Raw genomic sequence first — 20110 nt, forward strand, 5'->3', positions numbered from 1 at the left:
AGCTTCAGTCTGGATTAATGCAGAAAGAGTGCATGTGGGTTCACTGGTTTTATTTAGTAATTGCATGAAGTGTGTTATGAGCACAGAAAAGTTTCGCACACCCACAGGATACCCAACATGCATGAACATAAATTTGTTCTGACGTTTGGTTTATTCTTAAAAACAAGGCTAATTTTCATAGCAAATGTTTCAGTAATGTCTCAATTATATACACATTTACTATATAGTGTTCCTTTTTTTAAAAATTGAAGATAACACCCTTATATCCCAAACTCCACCACACAACAGAGGAGTGAATTTTTAAAAATTGTTGTGTGAAATATCAATAACTTTCAAAACTTTAGACTGAGACTGTAAGGGGGTACAAGATTAGGTAGTTCTCGAGAGCTCCCCCTGGAAAAGGAGGAAAGGTGGAGTTAGGATGGATGGGGGGATTCTTTAAAAACGAAGATATGGGAGTAATGTTAGTCGGTCTATTTATAGTGAGTTTAGAATGATCCGATTGGTTTACTAATTATTACAGATGAGAGACCAGCTGTGATCAATCATCTCATGTGCTCCTCTTGAAACAAGTTTGTGAAAGTTCACTTAGTTTCAACTGTTGATTTGAACGGCTCTACTTGAAAAGATTTTAAAAATTTAGATTGATTGGGATGATCAAGTCTTTTTCTATGCAGTGCATCTGTATAAAACATAATAAATTACAAGCACACTGTATATAAATACGGTCAGGAAAGTCTAACAGTATAAGTACAGAAATTGAACAATCAACCGTAAAACAACATGGTCAAGATCATTATATATTTTCTTTTAGTAATATTAAAAATATATTTTTCTTTAATCAACAATCTAATCCTGCGATGCGACTATTGCAGATACAAACATTGCAATAACTACATATTGTTCAGCCTTATTTTTCAACTCGCATCACATCCATCTCATATTAACTGAGGGTCTGAAGTACCTGTCATATTTGATCAGGACAAATATTAAGACAGAAATTATATTTGATAATAATTTTCCATACAATATTAATAGATATGCCGATTAGATGTGAATTATAAACATATTCTATCCTTAATGAAAATACAAACAAGTATTGATGAAATCTGCATTTTATACATCTACAGAACAAGTAAGTGTCATACTCAGTTCCTGGAAGGCCGCAGCTCTGCACGGTTTAGTTCCAACTCTAATTAAACACACCTGATCAAATTAATTGAGTGCTTTAGTTTGGTTTTCATACCTACAGGTGTGTTTAAGCTGGCCTGGAACTAAACTCTGCAGGACTACAACCCTCCAGGAATTGAGTTTGACACCCCTGATTTACAGCCAGAACCAGAAGTTCATATAAGGATTTCCTTTAGAGCCATGTCTTATTACACATATAAGACTCACTGTGGATTTCTATGAGAGGGTACTCTCTGGTGTGGGGTATGAATTAAATAGATAGGGTATATGCACAGCTAGTGTTGAATCTTCCCATTCTAATAAACTTGTGGTGAACGGTTAATGTGACTTTTTTTCCATTTTATACGGTTCCTTTTACAGCATCGATGTTAATGTAATTAAAATATAATCAGTTAAATAGACTTTGGCATTCATTTAGTTGCTCAGGCGTAAAATGACATGCATGTTTAAGATTAGTCAAGATTAGCAGGCTAGGACAGCAGCTCCATTTAATATACTGGGGGTAAAATAAATGTTCATATTTTAAAGACATGGCAGAAAAAAATGTAATGCAGTGCTTCTTGTACAATCTGAGACCCACTTTATATTGGAAATCACTCAGCCAGTGGAGAATGTTGATTTATAAAGAAAGCGCTAGATCCAGATTACTGACATATCAAATGTCCATCCACATACACCGTATTGATATTCACAGTTTAACAATCCAGTATGACACTTGATTTAAATGTGTAATGTGCCGGGGTGCACATATCCAGTAAACAGGTGTGTAAAAATATTGACCAGATAAGCACCAGAGAAGCGTTTGTGTATGTTGTTGTTGGCATTTTGGAATCTCCTTAGCCTACTTAAGTTACTTGCAATAATTTGCCAAAGCATAATTGGTAAGATTATTACAAAAACATTGAAATGTGTGTTGTTAGAAGTGTAAAATAATCCGTTTGTTTTTGCCATTTATATTTTTTGTCTTCCAAATAGCAATTACAGTAGGTTTTGAATTTAGATTGCAGTATCTCAGATGTAATTCAACTAGATGTGAATCAAATGGCATGGGACACAGTAAAAAGCCCTGAGCAACTATACCATGCTAGTGTCTGGGAGAAAGAATGTAAAATAAAGTTGGTCTTTATAATGTGTATGGACGGAGTTGCAGTCAACGTTGGAGTTTAAAATAGTGTGGTTACCATATTACTTCAGATGGGGGCAGTTGAGATCAGTCAAACTTGGGTGTGAGCCAGACAATCAAACCAAATGTGAAAGCACCTCGAATCACCCAATTGTGCATGCAAATCACATATTTAAAATACAAGCTCATGTTTAGTTTTCAAAGACATAAAAATGTCTTATGAAAATATATGCATATGCAACCTATAACTCAAGAAACATTTGAACAAGTATTATTGGTTGTGTTGTGTAAGAACAGAGCAACATCTACAAGTACTAAAGTACTTCAAGAACAGGCTCAAAAAAAGTTGTGCACCCCTGGTAATCTGTCATTTTCCCTTCTAAATATCATGGTCTTCTTGACCAAAACCCGATTATCGCAACCGCCCTAATAATGGCCATGACAATAAATGTCGCTTTTTTTATAACAATTATTGTCAAAATAATCTTCACACTATATTTCAGCAGTGTATTGCAACGCTCATATTTCCAACAATTTTACAGGTTTAAAAAAAACAAAAAAACAATTATGTGATTATTTTCCCTGGTCAGGTTAATAACACTGAGGAGGGTTTAACTCTAGCTCTTGTATGCCTTTATCAGGAGAAACTGCAAATTCCAATAAGATCCTCATTTTCCTTCACCTAAGCTAAAGGTGACCTTCACAAATGCTGACTGTAGCCTTGTATTTTGATTTCATTACCTGAACATGCAATTTAACGATCTCCACCAATGTGATGGCTGGGAATTTGGATACTGATACAGCATTTCAGATGCATACTAATTTCCCTGAAGAATAATAAATTGCATTACGCAGAGACTGACTGCAGCACTGATATGAGCCAAACACGATTACAGAAATAAGATAGACAATTTAAGGCTATAAATTTGTGAAGCTAATATCAGATGAAGCTAAACTTGAGTTGACTTGAATTTTGAGAAACAACATATGAATCTCAACTCTGATAATCAGAAGAAAAAAAGGTGATGAATGAGGAAAATAGTCCACAGGGTATTAAGATGCTCAGGTCTTATGCACTGGGTTTGAGAGCAGGTGTGTTGGAGAAAGGCAAAAAGACTAAGTGATGTTCTGAACATCAAGATGCTAAACAATACAAACATATTCACTATTCACAGCTAATCGGTCAATTCATATTTATTTCTATAGCGCTTTTACAATGTCAGAGCAGCTTAACATTGAAGTTCTAGTCAATTGAAACTGTGTTAGTCCAGTTTGCAGAGTTGAAGTGCAGTTTAGTTCAGTTCAGTTCAGTGTGGTTTAAGTTTCACTGCTGAAAGTCCAAACACTGAAGAGCAAGTCCATCGATGCGAAGGAATGCGCAGAATGAAGAAATCGAGACAGTACCGGACTTCATATTCCAAGATTATCCGAAATAGGGACATTACACCTGAAATCAAGAGACGGTTATCCCTTGGATGGAATGTAATGGTGAGCATGAATGCCATCTAGAAAAGGATATCAGCACTGCAAATAAAGCAAAGCTAGTCACCGCGACCGTTTTTCCTATAGCAACCTATGGCTGCGAGACCTGGACAATCAAGAAAACAAACAAAAGAAAGATCGATGCCTTCGAGTTGCGATGCAGGAGGAGACTGTTGTGCATCCCGTGAACAGCGATAATCACCAACAAAGAAGTCCTAAGGTGCATCAAGCCAAAGACCTCGCTGGAAGCCAACATTACCAAACAGAAATTATCCTTATGTCATGCGTAGCAATTCATTCGAGAAGGAAGTCATGCTGGAAATGGTCAGTGGAAATAAGATGAAAAGCCGCCCAAGAACTCGTTGGATTGATACTGTCAAATGTAATACCAACATGAACATGCAGGAACTCAAAGAAGCGGTGATAAATAGAACTGTGTAGAGGGGAATGATCCATAGAATGACCAAAAATTGACCTTAATCGAACGGATAATTGATTGTTTGGACTTACAGCAGTGAAAGTTAAATCAATGCGGTTGTAACATGGCTCTCTTGTAGCATGTCATATGGAAAACGAACAAGACAGTGAGGTTTTCATCAATGGCAATGTGGTGGATGGGATGGCGGAAATGCTGTCTATTTCCAAAAGTCATAATGTCAAAAAGACTTTTTACCCCCACCTTTTCTTTGTCATTTTAACAAACTATATTTGGGCTTGAAACTTTTTTTTTTTCAATGAATTAAGATACATAAATTTTACATTTATTTGATGGTAAATACAGTACAAATATTTTCTAAAACGTAGTATTGTGAAATGTAACAATCTAAACGTACCCATTTTCTTTTCTAATAAATTTAAAACATAATTATTCCCTCTGTATTCACTGTAATCATGGTTCTGACTCGTTGTCCAAAGCCAAATATAACCACATTTCAGGTGCATTTTCAAAATTCTCCACTACTTTACAAGTATGGAAAATTAGATTGTATTTACAGCCATCTCACCCTGCAGTCCAACACCGGTTACTCACTGAAGCTAAGCAGCGCTGAGCCTGGTCAGTACCTAGATGGGAAAAACTAGGTTGCTGTTGTAAGTGGTGTCGGTAAGATCAGCGAGGGCACTAAGCCTGCCATTTGTGCGAGTCCTAAAGCCCCAGTAAAGCGAAGGGGACACTATACTGTCAGTGAGAGCCTTCTTTCGCATGAGACATTAATCGGAGGTCCTGAATTTCTGTGGTCATTAAAAACTCCATGGCACTTCTTGTAAAGAGTAGGGGTGTAACCCCGGTTTCCTGGCTAAATTCTCATCCATCGGCCCCTACCCAGCATGGTCCCCCCAATCACCCTGTATATATAAACACTATATATAAACACATATTACTTAAAGTATGTAAATAAAGTAAACCTCTATGTCATCTTTCATCTTAAAAGTTTATTTACTTTAATTTCATGCATTATTCACTTAAGAAGTGGTAATCCCCATGCACTTTTTATTTTATGCAAGATTTATTTTACTTAAATAGTTTATTATTATTAGTACGTACTTAAAAAAAGACCACAAAAACAGCACAATTAAATTAAGTAGTTTCAAGCACTTTATCCAAAATCTAAGGACTTATCAAACCTTGAAAACACTAAATTAAAATTCAAGCATTTCCAAGGATATCTGTACAAACCCTTTGTAATACATTTATTTGGTGCATTTGTATTTTAAATAATCAAACCGTAATCATTAAGACAACCAGCAGTACCACTTTGCTGTCTTTTTTTTTTTTTTTTTTGAAAACTTACATTGTAGGTCTCCAGCTTCACTCGGTTCCGGAAGACAAAGGTATTGAAGTTTGCATGCTGAAAGACCTCATCAAATGCAGCTTCATTCTGTAAACCAAAAGCAAGGCAATATTATAAGAGGGTTACAAATGAGACATTGTGAAATTACATTATGTTTGTCTCTTAATATAGACCACTCCATGAGAGACTGAATGAGCCTCTGAAGAGTAAGACCTTGTTAAAAATCCTTGGGCTTTGAAAGCACATTTCATAAACGCCACAAAAAGGACTCCAATTCATTCACAACGTGCTACTTCTCGGAGCATCTTTGTAATACACGGGCAAATCCTCGAGGCCACACTTTCATGTAGTACACAGATAGAAAAAGCACGGGGGAAAATAAACAAAGGTTGTGAAGCAGACAAAGTAGAAACTCACTGTGTCCTTTAGTTGGCCAAGATAACTAGAATTTTGGCCCAGAAGAGTCTCGGCAGTGTCTTGAAAGCAAGTCACCCACTGGTTGTCTCCAAAATCAGCAATGTTGGCCTGACAGAGAATGAAATGAAAATGTATGAAAAACACTTTTTTTTTTTTTACTTTTTTTATACATTAAAAATAAAACAAATTTGTAAAACTTTTACAGAACAGAACATTCAGTGACAGCAGCGGTTATTAAGAGACAAAAAAAAAATGACAGCAGCGGCAGATGTAAATAAAATAAAAAAATGACAAAAAAAAAAAAAAAAAAAAAAAAAAAAAACATACAATATTTTCAGTTTCAAAGGAGCTAGAAATACTATGTCCTATTCAGATACAACGTAACAGGTGCCCATCTTTGTTTAAAAATATCCAGTTTTAGTTGAAGTTGAGCAGTCATATACTCCATTCTATATATACATTCAAGTTTTTCTATCCACTGTAGGCATTGTTGGAGGATGTGGCTTCATCCAATTTATTGTTATGGTCTTTCTTGCACAGTAAAAGTACATGTAGTATATATCTCTGGTTTTTATTATATATATCCTGGTGTATCCCTTTAAGCAAGAAAAACAGGGGAGTAAAAGGTAGATCTATCTGCATAATTTTCATTATCTCAATCTTTCCCTCTTGTCAAAATGCAAGTATCTTCGGACATTCCCAAAATAATTGTGTGTGATTACCCACATTCCCGCAACCCCTCCGGCATTCCTCTGACTGTGGTTGGTTGGTCAATTTTTTCCTCAAAAGTTCAGATTTCCATTTTGCTTTAATTTGAAGGGTGTAATCTGTTGAATCCAGAATTAGGCTATTATATCTCTATGATATGTGTCTTTTATGTAATCCTTTTAGTTTTTTTATATCAATAAAATACTGTGCCACATTAGTTGGGACTTTTTGAATATTTCTTTTTCTTTATAATTTGTAATATAGCTTCTTAATTGTAAGTATCGAAAAAAAAAAAGAAGAAAAAAAAAATCGCTTGACGACAACATAAATTTGTCTTTAAGATAAGAAAATGAGTACACAGTGTCATTACACTTTATGTTCAAGTCACGTCTAACATAATTGTTCTTTGGTTGAATTTTTAGGTTTTTCTCCATGATTTTAAAGCAGCATCCTCCCAAATGTCCAAAAATATCTGACCATGACTTGTATAACCTGCTATACCATCGTTTTGATACCTTGATCTTGTATGTTGGAAACCATAAAACATATGGTTTCCAATTTACTCAAATCAGATTCAGGCCTTGTTCATGTGGAAATATATATCTAATATGAATAGGATCTGTGCCCTCGTATCTGCAGTGTAAGCAGGTAGATCAGATGTTCACCTGCGAATGTGAGTCGCATGTCATTAAACTATAGCGAATGAAATGCAAAAATCACGCTATGGATATGACAATAAAATCCCTACTGGTTTGAACAGCAAAACAACTTGTCAAAAAGGAAAAAAAATTAAACTCTGCAAACAGATTAAATACAATAATGGAGAAAAATAGCACTCTTTTGTTATCAGCTTTCAGTCAGTGCATGTTCGTTTTTTCTGCTCATTGCACCTTTGGCTTGTGCCCCATGTAAATGCAGACAATCGCATAGGGGTCACTTTCAAAAGATGTAAGGTGCAGGTCATCCAAAAAAAAAAAAAAAAAAAAAAAAAAAAAAAAAAAAAAAAAAAAAAAAAAAAAACACATCGGAGTGTCACAAAATCGGAATCAACCATCACCTAGGGCCATAAATACTTGCAACATAAAATAAAGTTTTGCAAGCGAAAAATAAAGTATTGAGCAAAAAAAACGAATAAAAAAGAAAAAAAAAGGGAAAAATAATGCAAATTTAAAAAAAAATTTAATTAATTAATTAAATTGAGAAATAAAAAGGAATTTTCCAAACAAAAATAAAGAGCTGCAAATAAAAATCAGGGGCAAAAAAAATGTAATATTTAAATTTTCTTAAAATATATACATATTGATTATATACATAGTTGATTCAAAGCACAGAAAGACATAAAAAACACAATACTCCAGCCTGGGGTGAAGTTACTGAAGTGAACAATAATTTGAGACAAATAAAATGCAGCTTAATAGAAAACTATGTGCATGGTAATCTCCACAGCCTCCTCAGTCTTGGCTGGGTGCCATAGAAAGAGTAGCAGTGCTGGTAAGCATCCACTAACAGAACACAATGTTAAGGATGTGATGCATCGTGGTACTTCTTGTTCTGTGTGTGACCACAGCAATGTACTGTGTGGAATAAAAAAAAAATATGTATCATGTCTGGAGGCTGAAGCTAAATTAAATCAAAACTTAGTAAAAACATAAATCTATTATTTTAAAAACATTTTGTCCGCAGACAAGCAACAAGGATGTATTGGCTTTATTTGCCCATTCCTGGAATTTGAGATGCAGCTTTAAATACAAAAAGAAGCAATTAATGAAACACAGCCTTGGCTGATTTACAGCAAAGCCGAAACGAAGAGGCCTTAAACGAACAATGTATTTAGAGCATAAATAAATAAAATAAGCAAAATTAAACTCATTTTAGGAATGATTATTTTCTGAAAGCAAAAAAGGATGGCAGAGATATTTATTTTAGGATAACCAGAGAACATGCGACTTCAGAAGCTTGATGTGTTATTTTAGAAAGGGCAGAAAAATCCAACAGCAAGCCCCTTACCGAGAGCATGAGACGATATTTGAAGTCAGGGAACTCTTTGTCGCATTTCTCACAGCGGAACATGCCATTCTGCTGGTCCACCACCTTCTTATTGCAGTCTTTACTGGGACAGGCCTGATACAAGCAGTTCTCTTTGCGGATGTAGACTATGGTTGCGATGCAAGAGAAATAATCAGCCTGGAAAGAGAAGAGAGTTTGAGTCACAAAAAATACTTGATTTCAAAGCTTAAAAGGACACACTATATCCACAATACACACTGTAACTGATCATAGTAAAAACACAGTAACAGAATGCAGTACAATACATCCTAAAAACCACTTCTATCTTTTAAGTTCTTATGAGGTAACTGCAGAACCTACATAGCATGATGTATAGAGTTTAAAAAAAGAAAAATTAAATGCAGCCTGCTTGCAAAATGGGCCAAGCAGAGAGGCAAACAAATGTGCCTATATTCATTTAAGTGAGATATGCAAAGCAGAGAATATGCATACACATAATAAGGGCTTTTGAACGGGGCTGGAGGCAGAAGAGAAAGAGAAGCCCTAGAGCACCTGGAGGGGAGGTCAAAGGCTCTGCGCTAAATGTATGCAGAAGAGACAATGGGAGGACAGGAAGTTCACGGCAAATGTGGTTGGAGATGAAAAGGGAGACACAGTGGTAGCAGGATTTTATTTTGAGCGGCTGGCACTTTCACTGCATACAGTACACACTGGTGTCCTAGTGACTATTCTGAAAGCCTTTAGGAGGCATGAACGCTAGGGCTGTACAATTCTAAAATGAGAATTCCAATTTGTTTTGCTTAAAATCAAGATCACAATTTTCTCAGGATTCTGTAGATGTCAAATAAGTGTTAATATGAGGAGGCGATCATTATTATAAAATATTATTGTTATTTCTCAAACATGGTAAAACAACAATAATAATTAATGTGTCAGTCTACTGTTGATTAAAACGCTTAATTTTAAATAGACTTGAAATAGTAGACTTGAATAGGCTTTAAATATGTAATGGTCCACAGTTAAGTGATGACAACAGAATTCAACTATTAATAATCCTAAAGTTGATTTATTGTGTTTGAGACGTATGCTTGCAATCTGGCATAGACAACAATATTAGACCTTTTTTTTTTTACACTGGTAAAATCAGACATTTGTCATTATCAGATTCCCTCTTGCATTATATTCAACATTATTTAGGCTAGAGTAGTTATACTGACCTAGTAACCTTTAATTGTCATGCACTACACTCTAAAATGCGATATGATCATCTGAATGATGTGCACGCTTTTGGTATCACTTTCACTGCCGAGTGCTGGTCATGTCATGGCTGCCAAACGATTGTCTGTGCAACAAACTGAACGTTATTTACAACTTTATTACCTGTTATTCACAGCCTATGTGGGTTCTGTTCACTAATGTCGACATCATTGGCATGCACGCATTCTCTCAGTAGTAAACAAACAGTGCATCAGCTCGTGTGTCACAAATACGGCATTACACTATTATGTAAACGGACAGATCAGATTTATTGAGGCACTCCATTTTGAACGTCATTAAACTTGCGATAATGTGGTACTTCTAAGCGGTTTAATGACGTAGAAGGAAGAGAATGTGTGCTTATCCTAAAATTTCAGACCCACTGCTCCAGCCCGCCACAATTCGCACCCACCAGACCTAAGATTTCTCTCGTACCCACAAATTCCTCTGAATGGTTGAGGACACTATATATAAACCATAGGTGCAAGCTGCGATAATGGCCCTTTCCCTGATCCTCCACCTCAAAGTCATTTTAAAGTTGGGCAAATTTCGCATATTTTGCAGAGCTAAAGGCAAGACAATTTCTTCCATTGTGGCTAGTGTGACGCAAATGCTAGAACCCACCTAAACTGCATGCACAATGTCGTATTGTATGGCAAGTGTAAACACACGAGTCAGATATGGGCTCAATCAAAAGAATATGTAAACAGACAAAAAAAATCAGATATAGGCAACAAATCGGAATTGGGCATCAAGACCTGTGAGTGTTAACACATTCTTTTTTATTGTGAACCATATCTGAATCATGTGTTAATGTATATAAAACAATGTGAAGACTTGTACAACCACCTTAAAGCATCTCTCCTGACCTTATAAATATATTTGGCTGAATCGTAGAAAAGCAGAATTAAAATCGTGTGTAGGGTCACATTGAGATTGCAAACTTTTTTCGATTAATCATGCAGTCCTATTGAACACCATGCTTTATTTGTGGGAATTAAATGCCTTAAATAAACTATGACCTAACATAAAAATATAAAGCACATCAGGCTTTTCCCATCTGAATACTAGTAGCATGCATAAACTCAATCACTGAATACCAACCAAAGCTATTCACATAAAAAGAACAAAACTAATTTCTTGTGTAAATGTGAAATATGCTTATTGAATCATTCACTTAACTCATCCAAAAAGTAATCACAAAATCAAAGAATTGCATGAAACGATTTCTTCGAAATAAATTCAACAGGCAAGCATTCAAGAGTTCACACTTAGCTAATGTTTGAATAAGTAAAAGTGTATTTGGCATGCTGTTCTGGGAGAGAGCTCTGAGTATCAATGAGCCAGGGGCTCCCTCAAATTAGGAAGGGGGGAAAGAGGGGAGTCTAAGCTCAGGTAGGTCTCAAGAACTCCCCTGCTATTGGATTTATGAAGGAGTGGAAAATGTCAGGGAGTAAGGGGGGTTTTGTTAAAAAAAAAAAAAAAAAAAAAAAAAAAAAAGGATGACAAATATAAGGATGGTGGCCTATTTTATATGCATTTGGATACGTCTGATTGATTGGTTAGTGATTGATGAAGCGAGACCAGCCGTGGTCAAACAAAGCATGTGATCCTCTCAAAATTGGTTTTATAAAACTTAACATTGTGATGGTAACAGTCAGCAAATATCAAATACCACCAACTTCAAAACTTGTCAGACAAAATTTTAAAGTAATTGGACTATAATTTACATTGCTTATGGATAGAAAAAGGTTGGTTTTCGAATTGATTGGGTTTCCAATTGAAAAATCTATCAATCTGGAGCAGTTTTTTATGATAAAAAGAGATATTGCATGTTTGAGGTTGAGAGGATTAAGGAGGTGAAGAGTCTTGAAGAGTCAGCTAAGGGCAATTGACCGTTTTAGAAATCACATATTAAGGGAAAAAATGGAGGACAGACACAGGAGACTGAGGATTACAGGGTGAAAAAGAGGTCAGTGGCTGAACATGACTCTCCTTTTCACAAGGCTCATGAGAAACACATTAAATCAAATCTTGCTAAGACAAACACACACAGCACCATGTTTACCCTGGTGACAATGGTCCTGATGAGAGCACACGGAAGAGATTCTTCTGAAATGGCCGTAAGAAACTCATGCTCCTCAGAAAATCAGGTCCCGATTCACATTTGTGCTGTAAAATTGACTCTTTAATGAAATGCAAAAAAAGGGCACTTTGTCTTTCTGAGGACTGAGATTTTAGCTTGCAGTGGATTTGTCATCTCTCATTGGACTATAATCTATAGAGAGCCTCTGGCAAAGTCTTAACCCCATATTTTCTAAGGAAATTGGATACGAAAACAACAACAAATGGCAAAAACATGTTACTACTGTAATTGATTTCTCTTCTAACTGGTTTACTGCTGACCACCCAGTTGTTTCGCTTTGAGAATTCGACCCCAATTAACTTCTTGAAGGGCTGGAATTGATATTCCATGTCACTTCAAATAAATAAAAAGCCTCCCGGGAAATGTGAACGACAAAGGCAGAGAGCGGACAGGCTTGCTATTCAATATGCGAAATATCCCTGTAAATTACTGTCATTTCACTTAGTGACAATATAAAATCCCTCTGAACATGTCTGCCTCACTGAAATACAATAATTAATCCAGTAAATACCTATGTAATTATTGTCACATTCGTTCAGTAGTTGAATGGGTTCTAACAAAGAGTGCAGAAAGCAACATTTGTCAAAGCTGCCTTACAATATGGCTGCCAAATTGATTTCCTCTAAACAAATGCCATGTAGCACTTTAGGAAGTCCAAGTTTTTTGGTTTTAATAGCTTTAATGGAAAAATTCTGATATTTAAGCATCATTAAATAAAATTATCATCACAAATCCCTGTTCTCAACATATCCAAAAATACATTCAACGTTCCATTAAATCGTTCTCAATTGTTATTTTCTTTAAATAAATATGTTTTTAAAAATAAAATCTACCTTCACTAAAGAAATGTCAATATCCTTTTTAAGACTTGGAAATATATAAAAAATGTGTCTTAAAATAGCTTTAACAAGGACTTTAGTTATGGCAACATGGGAAAGAGAACTAGGACACAAACTTTTTGCAAGTACAGTTAATTACAGACAACTGGCAGGGGGCTTTTAGCAGCCTGACCTTCAGTCCCAACAGAGCAGAAAGTATGAGATCAGGTTTAAATCAGTATTCATCTTTTCACAGAGAAAATGTTCAAGTTTGGTTAACATTTTTATGTTAAAAGTTCTTCAGTAATTAACAAAAAAGGTGATTGTTTTTGTTTATATTTGATTTATTTTCTGAGGTACCTAAATTGGCATACATTACATTAAATTTCAACTAGTTTGTTATCATCTACTAAAATGATAGTATCATGACAACTATTCAGAAAAACAAAAATAGGCTGCAGACAAGGTCAGATTTATTATGCAGCTTATCTGTAGTATAATCTCTTAATTATTAGGCTCAGTAAATGTAGTCATGCTAATCTCCATTCCCCATCTCCAGTGCTGAATGTGAGTAATGCTTTAAGCACACACCTTGGGAAGATTGGAAGGGCATTACAATGTGTGATTAATGAGCAGAGAGAAAAGTAACCGTGTAGCTAAGTGTAAGCATCCCTGTTTTTTTTTTTTTTTTTTTTTTGTTACAGAACATGTAACACAGGACCAACTGATTACAATTAATCAGATGAACAGAAAATGAGAACATAAGGTGATGCCCTGCAAAGCACTTCTAATGTACGTTCTAAAGGAATTTCTAAAAGGGGTTATACTTATTACTTTTTTTCTTATGACTTTTTTTCTGTGAACATTTGATACATGCATAAAGGTTTTGATATTCATCAATACAAAATTAATTTTGTCATTCTGTTAAAATATACAAAAAAACTAAAAATAAAAAATCAAATCAAATTAATTTAAATATAACTAAAGCTATAGAAATTTAAAAATAAATAAAAACCCAACTAAATGAAACAGACAATAATCTAAAAATAATTAAAACAGTAGCTAATTATGCTAAATATAGTACATATACAGGTAAAAAAAAAAAAAAAGTTACGTTTTATGATTAATATTGTTTATATTATTTAAATTTCAGCAGTGTATTGATTTTATTTGAATTTTTTATTTTGGAGAACACATGGATTAATGGAATGACACATGATAGGGATGTGAACCTAAACTGGTTTCACAGTTCAGTTACGATTATGTAATCGATTTGGTTGACTGTGCTTTCTATCTACAAATGTATATTTTACTCACAACACAAGAATAAAATTTTGTCTTTTAATACAAGGAATCAGATATATGAACTGTACCTTTAAATTTGACCTGATCAAAGAAATCACTCTTTCGGATCTATCAAACAAAACTCAAGTACATGCAGAGAAAACAACATGAGCTTTCATAGCAAATAAACAAATGTAAAAATTAATACCTTTTGCTTATTAAGCGTTGTCGAGAAAGTTCTTAAACGCATACGAGTTGTCATTGTGTAATCATCAGTGCAAATGTCTCGACTATAAACTGTTATCCCAGTACTTCTGTTAATTAATTGTTTGTAATTAACTGAAAAAGTATAAAAAAAAAACTAATCTTTTTCGATCAATTGCAGCGCTTCGAAGGATTAATAAACATTAGCAAATCATTATCATTTATCATTCTTGTTCAGTGGGTTTGAATTGAGATCAGTTACACACCTACAATTCACAAGCAGTGAATTGTGCACAGTTGTCTGCTTTTTAAGTAGTTGGAGCACTTTAATTGACCTCCCTTGACATAGTTACAGCGACATAGCACGTATAAACAATGTCAGTACATAATAACCAATTATGATCCATTAGTGAACAGATACCAAATCGTCTGCATCACGGTGCATCAAAAACAATTTGTTAACCCTAATAGACATTTGAAACAAGTGAGCAATAGCCATAAAGAGAGGAATAAATGAATACATAGACAGACAATATGATATATAGATAAACAAAAATGATATAAATGGAATAAATAACAGAAAATGAGCAACAGACAGAAAAAACAGGCAAAGTACCAAACAATAAGACAAAAAGCAATATACAGACAGATAAACAATTGCGAAAAATTAGACAGACATCATAATGCAGTTTGTTCAAAGGTAAAAAAATAAAAATAAAAATCTACATACTTTGTCTCCATGGCCAAGATGCTCATTTTTGACTTCCGCCAGGGTCTTCCAGTTTGTGTTTCCACCACCACCTGGTCCTCTCAGCTCTGTCATGGACTGTCCATCCAATGCATGTCCTTCCTTATCATACCTGTAAACACACAAAACAAAAATAATGAGTAATGCTGTCGATCATCAAAAAAACAAAAAAACAGTTTATTCATACATACAGGCAATAGCTCATCTGTTCAGGCAGATAATAGCTAATATCTTAACTACATCTACAGGAGCCATAAAAATAGTCAGAAAAAAAACAGCAGTGTTGGCCATAGAGGCACTGGGGGCTACTTGTGAAACGAATCAACAGTATAGGAACGGTTCAGGGAGATGGGGTCAGGGCAGCAATGGTGAAATCAGAAACCCATTTTCACTAACGCTCAAGAGTGGCTCAGAAGACAGAGGTTGGGGAGAGAGAAAAAAAAAAAACTTTACAAAAAAAACATACTTAGGATGAAGCAGTGTATCTGAGGAATCAATACAGCATTATAGACTAGAGACCGTAGGGTTGAGTATCGGAGGGGTAGACTGGTAAATACAAGAGTTCAGGGCTTGCTCTGGAAGGCATGACTAATTGAAAATATCCACCTTAATAGACAAGCGCCTGGCTGCTTTGGCGGTCCTATTTTTCCATTTGAAAAATGGGTTTAATTCTAAAGCATGATCTTTCACCTATGCTCTTAGCTCTTTTGTAATATCACCATCCTTGCGTACTTCGTTACTATAGTGATGCACTGCAAAAAGAATCAGCCTACTTTAGACCAATTTCTTTTTACTCTCCCAACCATTTCCATCACACTTCAATGAAAATATACTGAGAAAAAGCATGCTTGTTGTCAAACATATTCATACAACAGTGACGGTAAATGATACTATGCTTAGAAAAAAAAAGAAACTAATTGCGAATCTTGTGAATGAGTCATAGTCATGAAAATAAACAATACTGCAGAACAAAACAAACTATTCACATGGCCAAAACCTGATGGTGTACGGTAATTGGCTGACCGAGTCCAATGTATGGATGACTGGTGGTGCCATCGTGGAAGGCAGAATGAACACCAGAGGAGCAAATTGGAAATGGCATGTGCTTTAGAGCAGTGGAGTGACAGGCTGGCGCTCACTGCAGCGTGTCTGAACTGAGCAGAGCAGACAACAAGAGGAAAGCAGTGAGATTGAGCACTGAACGGACTGTCACATGTCAGAGGACATGAAACGCTTGTGACAGGAATAGCAAGAGAGGGAAGCAAATTAAGAATATGCACGCATCTACAGGGGATGCCATTAGTAACTCTTGCTTGAGTTGAGTGCTTTGTTTCTCAACAGCTTAAAAAATGTGCTTATTTAAAAATAATGCAGAAAAAAATGTATGGAAGAAACAGAAATAGTTCAGCTCAAAAGTGCCATGTGTCTCTTTCCAAAATCATTCCCTTTTCACTGATGTAGTAAACAGTACAGGCAGCCTTTTGATTGGAACCTTTTGCAAACAAAGTAGTGTGAAGAATGTTTAAATATGCACAGCAAATGGTCAATATTTTTAAAGGTCCTATAAAATTAGAAGAATGAGTGTTGTCAGTTTTTAAGATATCTATAAGCTAGTGTGCCCCCAAAACAGTGACAAAATTTGCATTTAGATGATATAAAACTGATTTAAGCATGTCAAGCTTATAGTTTGTCACTTCCGCCTAAATGGATCAACAATTGTACCCATGTCACCTCATACTTCAGTTTCTCATCAAATCTTAACCAATCAATTGCTTTCTAGTACCTGACATGCCCCCTCCCCTTCAAGACGCTTCTTATAAAGATGCACTTGAGCTCAACCACTCTCAAGGCTGATTTATACTTCTGCGTCAAACGGCGGCGTATGCTACGGCGCTGACGCATAGCCCTTCGCCGTGGTCATCGGCGTCGCTGACGTGCACTTCTCAAAAATTGTAACTACACGTAGCAACAGCGCGTAGCGCAAGCTCTGTGATTGGTTGGCTTGGTATCGCTGATGAGTCTGGGCGGGACCGAGAACCGCGTGAATGGCGCGAGCCAAGTGTGTCGTCCCATGAAGGAGCTCCTGATGGAAAGTTTTGTTTTGTGTTTAACTCATAGTTAAAGCTGTTGCACGTCCGCCGGTTCCTGCCTCAAAATGAGCGAGTTTGAGCAACTTGTACATCCCGGAAGTGTTTAGGAAAAGCAAAACAGCAGAGAAGAAATTCGACACAGAGAAACATTAACACCGCACTGCCCACTAGCGTTTCGGAAGTGTTAATGCAGACCAACAGAGACAGCGCGCAGAAGTATAAATGCACAGCTACGGGCGTTGCATGCGCCGTGGGTCACGCCGGTCACTTGACGCAGTAGTATAAACCAGGCTTTACTGGCAAAGCGGTGATAAAGCAAAGTGCTATTGGCATTGTTTTTTTGTTTTGTTTTTTAAAGGGAGAAGCTACACTACGTTCCACCTTCTCTTCATGTTTCGGTTGAGATTACATTAAACATTGAATAAAAATGCTTATTTTAAAGCACTTCATGGGACCTTTAAAGAAAAACAAAAAGCAATGATCAATTGAAGAACAGCTTTTAAGAAAGTAACTGTTAAATTAAGCAGATTCTTTTGTTGGCCAATGTTGGGAATTTTTCTGCCCGGCTTGAACCAAATGCAACATCTCTTTCAAAGTTACAATTACATTGCTGAATGCAGATGCCTGTTGTATCAACAGCTGCTTTTCCACGATCATGCTGAACTATTTTGAGGACAGCCAGGTTTAGCTTCACATAGAAACAAAAGCTGGAAGAGCACAGCACAATTACAAATCATTCTCTGCCCATAATTCTAAGCATCACTAGACAACCATGCCAGCTTCTCCATAGATAGAATACGGAATCTGACTTTTTGTTATTCAACAAAGTAAACACTAGAAAAAAAAAGACAAAAACTAAAAATTTGAGATCATTATCTGCATTATGGTTTCATTACAATTGCGTGATCAAGGCAAAGACTGACACATCTGCATTATATTCTAAAGAGCTCCGTTATCAGCACCAGTGGAAAATGAAAACGTTTCTGTGCTGCACGAACCAGATAAGCAAACAGCCTGATAGTGGATAAGCTAACCATGTGTCAGTAAACACAGCATTTCTTTTAAAGAGTCAGGTCATGTGATGCACGAAAAACAAATTGATAAAAAAAAGGACATTTTTTGAAGCACAAGCTTATATCAGAAGTTGCAATTTGTTCCACACACAAAGCTCCTCTATGGCTTGAAAATACTTGGAATATTACCATACCAGTCATATGGACTGCTTATAAAGCTTGGCAAGATAAATCCTCATAGAAAAGCCTTTTGTGGGACAAGTAAACAATAACATTCATTTCACAGTTCCTTTGCAGAGCAGCCAATGCTCTCTCGAAGCTCACTGTACAACAGTATTCCCTGTGGAGAACTTTAGTCATCATAATTAAGCCAAGTGGACATACAAATGACTTCCTTTAAATAAAACTGAGCATCTAAAACCCATGACCCTCATTTAAAATCTCAAATAGAGCTTGATGGAGACATCTAGTGTAGGAGTGCCAGCACAGACAGACTCCTTGGTGTGTGTTGCTTTATTCCACACGCTGGTTTGAAGGCTCTGACAGGTGGGGTGAAGGCAGAAGAGGCTCCACAGCCTCTGAGAAGACTGTCAGAAATGAGCCAGTCAGAGTAATTGGCAACCTATGACTAAGAGTGCATCAGCGAATGAGAAAGAATGATAATGAACAGGGTGAGAGTGGCAGGGTACAAAGGAATGATGGGAGGCGTGACTGCTGGTGGAATATCAAGTCCACTGCAGGAGAAGCCGATTGAGAGTGGTCCTAATCTCTGACGCCATCTATTGGACAAAATAAAACACGCAGTAATGTTGACTATCTATAACAATATATTTAAACAATGAGGCAATTCTGCCATTTATATAACTGACTGTTACTCGAATACCAAGCAGGGGTTTGCAATGACTTCAATATATGAAGTACCAGAAGTGATGCTTCTTATATTATTTGACTAAAGAAGATCCAAAACATTTCACTATTACTGAAAACACTCACAAAGAGTAACTGCTCCAAAATAAAACAGCATTATAGAAATACCTTACTTTCCTTGGCTCAGAAATCAGTTTTATTAATGACAATTCATAATTAAAAATGTTCACAAATTAACAATATCTATTATACATAACTATATAAAAGGTGACCATGTGTCTCAACAGAAATTAAACCAATGATGTAATATTACCATTAAAATAAATCTAAAACCAAAGTCACATGCACTGAAAATTCCCTTGGTCCATGTCTTCTAACAACTTTAGAAGATATAAAGCATCTACAATATAAATAATATGAATAACCTAATACCAGTAAGGCTGACAATAAGAAGAACTGTGAAGACAAATCCCTACACTGAGCTTTAGAGCGTGAGAACGAATGATCCTCAATCAATGTGATTAATTGGATTGACTTTAATTGGCAAACAACATCTGAGTGCCTTAACATGTTCAACTCCATGAGGACCAGACTTCAAGCTTAACAGTTCAAAGATGGTCATTGTCATTTAAAGCCTAGATGAAACTGTGTTTGCTACACATTTTACTTAAGTTACAAAGTGAAATGCATTAGAATGTACTAAAAGAAGGTGAAGAAAAAAAAATGTGAAGACAAAAGAAAAAGATAGTAGATGGAGGGGGGGCAAAAAAGTGGACCTGGTGACAGTAAGCCACAAAAATGAAACATGAAGTATTATATCAGAGCTGGCCGATAAATCTGTGTTGATATTTATTGACCGAACACCATTGTCAATATCAATAAAAATTAGAGAGATTCGATTTGAAGTGCTATTTATTAAAATTAGGCAGCTGTAAGGATGTCGCCAGAGTGGCTTTTTGGTTTCT

At 35.8% G+C, this 20110-nt stretch overlaps 1 protein-coding gene across 2 annotated transcripts in view; it reads right to left on the minus strand.

The window, feature by feature from the left end:
- rpa1 (replication protein A1) overlaps nt 1–20110 on the minus strand; it is a 40655-nt gene that overhangs the window by 1494 nt on the left and 19051 nt on the right. Inside the window, exons 13-16 of one of the 2 annotated variants that reach the window (XR_012390381.1) lie at nt 15158–15287; nt 8719–8895; nt 5925–6111; nt 5587–5761 (exon numbers count right to left, since the gene is read on the minus strand). Coding sequence is in view for 1 of the 2 variants with exons in the window: in NM_199811.2 (NP_956105.2) it covers nt 5587–5673; nt 6004–6111; nt 8719–8895; nt 15158–15287 (502 nt within the window). In the remaining variant the exon portion in view is untranslated. The remainder of the gene's footprint in view (nt 1–5586; nt 5762–5924; nt 6112–8718; nt 8896–15157; nt 15288–20110) is intronic. The other variant, NM_199811.2, reaches the window with a different exon arrangement.

This window comes from Danio rerio, chromosome 15 (assembly GCF_049306965.1).
Source record: "Danio rerio strain Tuebingen ecotype United States chromosome 15, GRCz12tu, whole genome shotgun sequence".
NCBI classification, from domain to species: Eukaryota; Metazoa; Chordata; class Actinopteri; order Cypriniformes; family Danionidae; genus Danio; species Danio rerio.